General features: G+C 33.3%; 2 protein-coding genes across 2 annotated transcripts; one reads left to right on the forward strand and one right to left on the reverse strand.

Annotated features, from left to right (window-relative positions):
• Window positions 1-1,342: 1,342 nt before the first annotated feature.
• On the forward strand, window positions 1,343-2,317 carry LOC134376644 (olfactory receptor 5AL1-like). The gene has a single exon (XM_063095132.1). The coding sequence runs from the start codon at window positions 1,376-1,378 to the stop codon at window positions 2,315-2,317; it is 942 nt and encodes a 313-aa protein (XP_062951202.1). The 5' UTR covers window positions 1,343-1,375.
• Window positions 2,318-8,934: 6,617 nt separating this feature from the next.
• Window positions 8,935-9,894, reverse strand: LOC134375101 (olfactory receptor 8U3-like). Its single transcript, XM_063093269.1, has one exon. It carries the CDS (start codon window positions 9,892-9,894, stop codon window positions 8,935-8,937), a length of 960 nt encoding a protein of 319 aa, XP_062949339.1.
• Window positions 9,895-10,660: the final 766 nt, after the last annotated feature.

Raw genomic sequence — 10,660 nt, forward strand, 5'->3', positions numbered from 1 at the left:
ACAAGGGCTTCAATTCAGCACAACAATGGAAGTACTGAAAATAAGAGGCAGGAGAGCTAAATATTAGAGATTGCGACTTAGTCAAGCAACAGAAGAATTCTTCAAAATGTTGCAAAAATGATTAAGATCCTACAGTCATAAGTATAATGAGAATTATACTCAGACTTCTGCAGAGTAAGCCTCCATCTAATTAATATTAACACTATCAAGAGCCAAAATTAATTTACCTGGACATAGCATGAGATAGGCACTGTTCTAACAATTGACATGGACAAACTTACAGATTGCCTGTCCAAAATTGCCTTGATCTCTGGTTTGGGGGAAATTCTTACCTCTCTGAAAGGAGATCATTTATGTAAACTAGAAATTGAGGTTATGGAATCAAGGACTAATTATTGGGTCGTTCTGCCTCACCCTATACCAATCATAAAATATAAAGAAGGCTTAAGTTCTCAGGTTCAGTTTCCACATATGAAAACGAGGATGAAAACCATCGACACTCTCAATCTATAGACTTGATGTAAAGATAATCTTAGATAAAAAAGGTAAAAAAAGTCAAATTTGTATATCTTCTGTTCAAATAAAGATCATTGAAAGTTGTCCCTCTTTAATTAGCTAGAAACAAATTTGTACTTCTACAAACTCATCCTAGAAGTTTTTTCTTCTCCTGCTCCATGTTTGAATGTTTGAAGATACATGATAAATGTGTTTTTTAAATCGCTTGATGTATTTTTAATCCTGTTATGCATATTTCAAAAGAAAAAAGACTATCCACATTTCTAAGCATTTATTTTTCTTTTTAATTCAAAAATACTGCATAGCAATTGAAGAAAAACTAGGAACCATAGATATATAAAGGAATAAAACAAAGATTTTTTTAAAACCCTATATGTTTGGTATAAAGATCATCAGTAACCAAATTTTGTTTAAGACATTTCATAATACCCCTTTTGGAATAAACTTTTAAAATTTGTTTTCTGTTAATTAATATTTTCCAAAAAAATTCTTGTAATTTTGGTTTTAGTATTCCAATCATTTTAAAAAGCTTTTGTTATCTGTTTTCTAATAACTCTCAATCTTTATTTTCTCTTATTAAAAATAGACATACATAGATTTTTCAATTATGTAAAACTTTAAAATACGATCTTTTTATCCTTACAAATCCCCACAGAGTTGCCTGTTTTGGAATCTCTCCCTATGATAAATCACTTAATTCTGAAAGCAGAACCAACTTGAACTCCTTTGAATGCATTCAACATATGATCCCACTGGATCAGAACTATCTCCTAATATCTGCTTGATTACTGCCAACGGGAACAAGATTACTCAGTGTGTGCTGCAAAGATTTATTGCAGAAAACTTTTAAACCTATTCCATGGCCAAAGGCAACCATTCATCAATGACAGAGTTTATCCTCTTAGGCCTCACAGATAATCCAGAACTTCAAACCATTCTCTTTGGTATATTCCTAGTAGTCTACTTAGCTAGCGTCATGGGTAATCTTGGTTTGATTGGGCTAATTCAAATCAGTCCTCAACTTAACACACCCATGTATTTTTTTCTCAGCCATTTGGCTTTTGTTGATTTTTCTTTTACTTCATCTGTCACCCCAAACACCTTGGCAAATTTTCTGCGTGACGATAAAAGTATAACATTCTATGCATGTGCCATTCAGGTATGCTGTTTCATCACATTCGTTGTCTGTGAACAATACTTGCTCACAATCATGGCGTATGATCGGTATGTTGCCATCTGTAACCCTTTACTTTATGCTATTCTCATGCCTAGGAAACTCTGTATTCAAATAGTTGTTAGCACCTATGTTTATGGATTCACTGTGGGTCTTGTACAGGCAGTGGCTACATTCCATTTGTCTTTTTGTGACTCCAATGTGGTCAACCACTTCTACTGTGATGATGTTCCTCTACTTGCTCTGGCCTGTTCTGACACTCATGTCAAAGAGCTAATGTTGTTAATCATTTCTGGGTTCAATACCCTTTGTTCTCTAGTGATTGTGATCATTTCCTACGTCTTCATCCTCTTTGCCATCCTAAGGATACATTCTGCTGAAGGAAGACAGAAAGCGTTTTCTACCTGTGCTTCCCATCTGACCTCCATCACAATATTTTATGGGACAGTCATTTTTATGTACCTGCAGCCCAAATCAAGCCATTCTCTGAACACAGATAAATTTGCCTCTGTGTTTTATGTGGTGGTGATTCCCATGTTAAACCCATTGATCTATAGCTTGAGAAATCAGGAGGTAAGAAATGCACTGAAGAGAATCATAGAAAAATTGTGTTTGGCTATCAAGTAATCTAAGAATCACTGCACAGAGATCGGAGGGCTTTTAGTTGTGTCTTATCCAGAGTCATGATGCTAGTGGTTGAAGGAGATTTTTCCTCACATTGAATGCTCACACTCACTCAGGGTATGTCTCACCATGACCTCATTCTCAGTGGTTTCCACATGAAAGGCATTTTGTAAATGTTGAGTTGTTCGACTGCAAAAGGATAGAGTGAAAGAGAGAGGAAGAGAGAGAGCAATTTTAATCGTCTTTAATCACAATATCTTCATCAATAATTGAAGAAACAGTACTGGGAAACAGTGGCTTTATCTGAACACTGATACTGAGAAATTTGGATTATTTTGAAATAGATCAACATCTGGTATCTTTTATTTCAAGTTTTCTGCATGGACAATCTGTAAAAAATGTCAAAGTGTAATAGCACAATTTTTTTATTTTTCTAAAAATATTATTTACTTATTTATAACTATGCATATTAATAATTTACCTAGCACTCCACTTTCTCGGCATTCTGCTGAGAAGAATAGCATTGACAGAGTTATCTTGATGTTGAGAATTTAGCGACACCAGTGCTATATCAGTTTAAACAGGAGCCACTTCACACTATTAAAATTCACTGTCTGTTCTATATAAGTGTGTGATTAGAAATTGTATTTTTCAAATAGTTTGGCTAACCATTTTAGCTTTTACAATTAACAACTGTTTTATGGGTAAATTATTTCACATTTCTGTACTTGTTTCTTCATCTGCAAACAAACAAACAAACAACAAAACAGTAATAGTTCCTTTCTCCTGGACTGAATATGAGGATTAAATAAGATTATAAATATAAAGAGCATTGCAAAGTTTCTAGTACATAGTCAGCACTTCACAAATGCTGGCTATCACAAGTAATGATTAACATTTTTATTGCATCAATGATTCCTTTTATTTTGTCTTAGGTAATAGGGTAATAGCCTTTTTTGAAATAGTTAGCAACATGATATTCTTCATTTTTAAATCAACAAAATGAAAATGTAAAAGTTAAGGAGTTATTTTACTGTGATATTTTAAGCAATTTCATCATTTTTAATATTTTTGTGTAAGTGTGTTGATCAACATATTTTAAACTTTTTGAGGAGTTCGTCCATACCTCCTACCTAAAATATGTATATTTTTCTCGAAAAAAAATGAAGGTGCTTTTGTCTCATTTAGCAAAAATTAGATCGATAAATTATAAATTGATTTAGTCCCAAACTTTTCAAAGTAAAAATAAGCTACCATCTACTAAATTCTTTTTTTTGTGTCAAATGCTGGGTGAAATGCTTTCAGTGGATTGCCTCAGATAATTTTATAGCACCCAACTGAGATGGGCATTTAAAGAATAAAAAATTCAAAACTGTTTATGTAATTCACTAACATATATATAGCTAACAACTGGAAGAACCAAGATTTGAGTTCAGTTTTGTCCACCTGTAGACTTGATGTTTAATGCCTAATATACTTCTAACTGCAGTTATGCTGTTATATACAGTCATACTCAGTTACACTGAGATTTAAAAAAAAAAAGATCTGAATGGTGATTGACAGAAAAAAAATCATCCCCCAAACTAGATTTAAATTAAAATTCTTCTAAAGTTAAAAAAAAAAAAAAAACATTTAAAAAGACAAATAAGCCTGAACCTGGCACAGAAAATGGCCCTTGCCCCATGTTGCTCATGTGCTCTGGAACAGAAAAGAAAGGGAAGGTCATCTATGAGGTAGCCTTGTACAGCAAGGCAGAGGAGCTTCTACCTTTATCATCCCTTTACTATCAGTGATGTTATCTTCAGATGTTTGGGAGAATCTTCCTTAAAGGCCAGATTCTTAGCTGTTTCTATGAAGCCTGATTATAATTTACTTTGATGTTCTAACATCTCTGGGTTTCATTTGCTATTATTTAACTGCCTTGGTTTAAAACCCAAGGAAAAGACCCTTAACGATTCTGAGGCACAATTTTCCCATCTATAAATTGAGACTTTTAGGAGAAATAATCTCTAGTAGTCCTCAACCTGTGTGTGTGATTATTCATATAACAAAATGCCAACAATTTATCCTTAACTTAATTATTTCCAGTCCAAATCAAGTGCCAAGAAGAAAATCTGAGGAAAAATACATCATCTATACTGTGGTTCTTCTTCATAGATTATATTTTAATTTTACTTTGATAGGATCAAAATAAATAAAACAATCACAAAATAAAATGGCAACCTAAGGATTGGGGGAAAAAATATGTGCAAACCTGGTAAGGAGATTAATAACCAAAATTTGTAAAGAATTCATACAACTCAATTGCAAGAAAACATATACCCCAATTTTAAAAAATGGGCAGAAGACCTGAGTACACATTTCTCGAAATACAGTATAAAAATGGCCAACAGATATATGAAAACCTGCTCAACATAACTAATCATCAGAGAAATGCAAATCAAAACTGTTATGAGATACCACCTCACACCTGCTAGAATAGCTATTACCAAAAAGAGGAAAGATAACAAATGTTGGTGAGGGTGTGGTGAAAAGGAATCCCTTGTATACTGTTGGAGGGAATATAGATTGGTGAAGCCATCATGGAAAATAATATGGAGGTTCTACAGGAAATTTAAAACAGAACCACCATATGACCCAGCAATCCCTCTTCTGCATATATACCTAAAGGAAATGAAATCACCACCTCATAAAGATGTCTGCACTGCTATGTTCATTGCAGTATTATTCACAATAGCCAAGATACAGAAACAACCTAGGTGTCTGTCAGTGAATGAATGGATAAAGAAACTGTATCTTTACAGTTTCTTAACTGTGATGTGTGTGTGTGTGTGTGTGTGTGTGTGTGTGTGAATATTATTCAGACTTAAAAAAGGAGATACTGCCATTTGCCACCATATGGATGGTCCTGGAGGACAGTTGCTTAGTGAAATAACCCAGACTCAAAAAGAAAAATATTGCATAATTTCACTTATATGTACAATATTATTTAAAAAGGTCAAATATAGAGAGAAAGAAAATAAAACACTGTTTCCAGGGGCAGGGTGGGAGGGAAAAATAGGAAGATATAGGTCAAAGGATACAAAGTAGCAGATATATAGTCTAATGTGCAACATGAAGACTATAGTTAATAATAGTTTATTTTATGAGGGATTTTTGCTAAATAAGTAGATTACAGCTGCTCTTGCCACAGGGGAAAACAGATAACTATATGAGATGGTGAATACGTTAATTTGTTTCATGATAATAATCATTTTTCTACATATACATACCTCATCATATCTTGTAGTATACCTTAAATGTACACGATAAAATTTATTTTTTAAAAGAAGAAAATATATGGGTTCCTCTGAGCTAATACTTAAGAAATGTAATTAGAGAAGTATGAGGGAATTTATAAGCAAGCAAGCATACAAAAAAATTATAACTAAAATTCATCAAAATATTTACATTCTAGATGCATTCCTGGAAATGTCGTGCCTCTTAATTTATTTTTCAATTAAATTACAATATGTTTTCAAGAAATTTTAACTCCTCTGATGTTTAAGTTGTCCTTGTGAGGGTACTAAAATGGGTGAAAGACAAGTTATTTATTTTCTTTGTGTTTCTCTTTTCACACTACAAGTTTGTAAATAACCAGTGTGCATACTACGCAATATTGATAAGACGATTAAATAAGATGGTAAGTGCTAAATGCTTAGAATTCTAAAGCCAAACAATAGCAAATAGTAAATAAATGTCAGCTATTTTATTATCATCATTATTATTAATTACTACTACTACTATTATTTTTTAGAACTAGGTGAAGGTTTTCTATTCAAATATTAAATTTAAAAACAAATTATGCATAGGGGCTCTGTTCTTTTTAGAAAAATATAGCCCACTGAACAAAGTAAAAAGCATTGAAATGTAGCAAAGAAAAGGAAAGAAAATCTAATATAGAGTATAAACATTTTAATATCAATATGCAAAAACAGCTACTTGAAGTTTTATTCAAATTAGACCACTAATGAGCTGTAGATACAAATAAACAAGCAAACAAAACAAGTCAGTCTACAAGAAAATGTACTTGGGTTAGTTAATGTCACTGAAGGTAATAAAGTTGATATGTATCAAAACTATATTAGGGACCAGCAATTTTGCTGAGGTCTTTATACATATTTTTGTCTAAATTCTCATGCCTCAGGTTATGAAATGAGAAATTTTTATATATATATATATATATATAAGGAACTGGAGCTTTATATATCACAAAACTTGGAGTAGAAAAGCTTAAATTCGGGACCAAATCTTTCTGAAATAAGGCATGTTCTTCACTAATCTTGGACACTGCTAAAGATTTCTTCTTTCCTACTCTTTTTTAGTTAGCCTCTTGATTCTATAACCAGAAATAAAAGCACATAGGGACCACTGACAAAGGAGTGAAAAATACAAAAATTTGTTTAAACATACATGGCGAAAAAATGAATAATGTTGATTTTGATGTTTTGACTGAGGGACTGGTGTTTTAAGAGATAAGCCCAGCCATGTAGAGCAGCATCCTTAGTCAATAATTTTAGATGCTGGTAGGAACTGTGCATGTCTGCTTAAGAAGCTGAATGACAATTTCTCTGGAGTACATTTGAATTTCTTAGCTCATGTCTCTGAGAAAACCTAGATTTACCTTAATTCGTGATTGCTGGTAGTAAGGAATTGAAATTATGTAAAGATGTAAAAATTTAAATTAGTGTTTAAGCATTGCTGCTGTAAATAAATCTATGAAGCAGGAAGGGCAGTGAAACCCCAGAAGACCAGTGGTTCTCAGGTGAATCATCAGGATCTTACAGGCCTGAATTTCTTTACCAGTAAAATGAGAGACTGCCTATGCCACTTCTACTTGTCATGTATGAGATATGTCAGAATACTGTGTATATACTCATATCTCCACATAAACATATAGTCATACCACTTCTTGCTGTGTGACAGAGATGCAAACATTACTCAGAGACCAAATATTAAGAGCAATGAGAAGCCCAAGGGGACTATGGGACTCTTCCTCAAGAAGGGAGAAACAAGATGCAGCCCTGAGTCAGTATTTGCTTCAGCTTCTACTGTAAAAACAAGGAAATGCAAGAGAAAAAAAACCAACTGAATCAATCATTTATCAAAGGAACAAAAAGAAATTAGCTATGGGGCAATTTCTGGAAAACATCTGCACATGCTGTTCTCAGCACTTAGGTTCTGCATAAGTGCATTCAGGACTTTTGCCCTTGGTGTGTTCTCTGTTCTTTGTCAAGCCTATGTGTTCCCACATACTCCCAAGACAAAGTGTGATAAATAGAAACATCATTCTTCTCTGTTAAGTGTGTTTTATAAAAACCAGAGAATTCATTCAACTCACAAAGTTCTAGAAGTACCTCATAGCAGCATATCTGAGTCATTTGCAAATTAAGTGTAGAACAGAAAATAATCATCTTGTATTGCAAACCTGAAACTGTATTCTATGTAATGGCTACAGGTATCATAATCTCTAAAATGTAAAAAATAATAGTTTAAAATTAATCACAGTTTCATTACTTTTTCTGAATTGTCAAAATAATAAAAGCATATCAAATCACTAATTTTTAATTACATGTCATGATCCTACAAGGGTGACTGACTAAATAGCTGGCAGAGATAAAAATATCATAAACTAAAGTTATTTCCAATTGAACAAATATGCAAATACATTGAACATATTTATTTTAAAACACAATTATTTATAAACCATGTTCTTCCAATTATATTTAAAAATCTGATGACATATTTCAGTTGAATTGATATATAACCATTAAAACCCACAGAATTAAGAAAACAAAATTCAGATACTCTTAAATATGTATTTAGAATTTCCCTTTTAACTAGTTATGTGACTTTAGGCAATTTATAAATAATTCAGAGTTGGAGATGGAACTTTACACATCTCTTAAGTTTGTTTGACTGTAATAAGTAAGACTACTTTGATTAAGTGTCTGGCAATCAGTAGAAAACTCAATTGGGCTTTGCCCCTCTTACTCAATGACTGGTATTCCTTCAAGAGCTCAATGAATTAATTTTTAAATTTATATAACACACATTTACATAACTAACATAACACTTACTTAGCACTGATTATCACTGGATATTGTTCTAAGTGTTTCATAAATATTAACCTGTATAATCCCCAAAACAAACCAATGAGTCGAGTCCTATTATTTTCCAGAATTGGAAATGGAGTCACAAAGAGTTTAGGGTATTGTTCAAGGTTGCACGGATAATAAATGAAGGAAATAGCATTCAAACTCAGGTGGTCTTGCTCCGGTGTCCCAAGCTCTAACAAAAACATGCTTATGCTTTTGCTTGGGACACACATAATGTGGGTTTGTGTGCATAAGTGTTTCTGTGTCTGTATTTAAACATGATTTCAGTGGTCTGTCAAGGATGTAATGGCCTGAATAGGACTTTTTAAGCCATACTGACTTTCCAGAATCTGTCTGGGCCCCTGTAGAAAATGTCAAGGTTTGTTAAAGTAACAGTCACATTTTCAGTTGTTTGGAAAAGAATTACAAGAAAAAGTTTGATTTATTTTCCTGCTTGTATTTTATAAAGTAATATCATTCTTATTATTTTCTTAACTTTAATATTTTTAAGGTTTCACAACCTTTATCCAAGGCTTTCTTTGAGGCATCTTTCACCTCTTTGTTCCTTAGACTATAGATTATGGGGTTCAACATGGGGATCACCACTGTGTAAAATACAGAAGCCATTTTATCTGTGTCCAAGGAGTGGTTTGATTTGGGCTGTAGGTACATAAAGATCAATGTGCCATAGAAAATAGTAACAGTCACCATATGGGAGCCACAGGTGGAAATGGCCTTGCGTCTTCCCTGAGTAGAGTGGATCCTTAGGATGGCGGCAATGATAAAGATGTAGGAGGTGAGGACAATGGAAGAGGAACAGATCATGTCAAAGCCAGCAAAGGCAAAAATCAGAATTTCCTTCATGTGTGTGTCTGAGCAGGACAGAGCTAAGAGAGGGAGGTCGTCACAGTAGAAATGGTTAATTACATTGGGGCCACAGTAGGTCAGATGGAAAGTGATGATGGTGTGGAACAGGGCAACGCGAAAGCTGTATGTATATGGGACTGCCACTAACTGAATGCAGACTCTTTTTGACATCACTGTTGAGTAATGCAGGGGACAACAGATGGCTACATAGCGGTCATAGGCCATGGAGGCTAAAAGAAAGCACTCCGTGATCATGAAGGTCATAAAACAGCCCAGTTGTGTTGCACAAGCATGGAAAGAAATGGTGTTGTACTCCACAACAAAATTCAACATCATCTTCGGTGTAATAGCTGAAGAGTAACAAAGGTCAACAAAGGCCAGGTGACTGAGGAAATAGTACATTGGTGTGTGGAGTCGAGCATCAATCCCGATTAAAGTAATCAACCCAAGGTTGCCTAGCACTGTGACCAGATAGATAACTAAAAACACCACAAAGCATGGGACCTGAAGCTCTGGCTGGTCTGTAATTCCCTTGAGAATGAATTCAGTGACATAAGTGATATTAACTTCAGCCATTTATTCTGGAAGATGTTGTGAATTTTGTTGCAGTTGAAGAATAAAAAGGACATTTCTCACGGCCCCTGCCAGTGTTGAGAGAAGGTGATCATTGGTGTCTTCTTGCCTTAAATCATATCATCATGTGGGTGAAAATGGATCCTTTAACTCTCTGGTAATATGCCATTCTTGTCTCAGGGACAGGAGTCTTTTGCTTTCACAATAATCTTCTTAAGAGTCATTTTGCTTTGTAATTTCAGAAAATAAGAAAGGATGTTGGTTAAAAAAGAAATATTATAAAACCACTTGAGAAAATTAATGTTAATATATCAGTATTTTTTTGCTGCCACTATTTCTTCCATGAAAACATTTAATTCATAAATTGAACCATATATATATGCTCCTATTTTTCAATTTTTGAATGCTCCCATAAAATAAATCAAAAATATATCAAAATAATTGTATATATTAATATGTCAAAATAATTTATCTATCACAGCATACTTACTTTCCTATACCACTCCCCCCTTTATATAGAATTAGTAATTTATTCTATGCAAGCTAAAAGAAAAATGATCAAAAATAGGGAAAAACAAAATTTTATTTACATAGGAATTTTTTTTAATTTATAATTTTTTTCCAGTTTATGATTCACCACATTTTAGAATTTGTTGCCCAAAGAGTTAACATAAATCAAGTTTATCAAATAGCTTATTATTCTAAACTACATGGAGTTAAATATTTTCCCCATTAATATGTGTCAATATATTTCAAAGTCCTAAAATAT

The sequence above is a fragment of the Cynocephalus volans genome, chromosome 4 (assembly GCF_027409185.1).
Source record: "Cynocephalus volans isolate mCynVol1 chromosome 4, mCynVol1.pri, whole genome shotgun sequence".
NCBI lineage: Eukaryota > Metazoa > Chordata > Mammalia > Dermoptera > Cynocephalidae > Cynocephalus > Cynocephalus volans.

Bases quoted from the DNA above. Each gene is read 5' to 3' on its own strand.
- LOC134376644 (XM_063095132.1), top strand. From the start codon at position 1,376: ATGGCCAAAGGCAACCATTCATCAATGACAGAGTTTATCCTCTTAGGC.
- LOC134375101 (XM_063093269.1), bottom strand. From the start codon at position 9,894: ATGGCTGAAGTTAATATCACTTATGTCACTGAATTCATTCTCAAGGGA.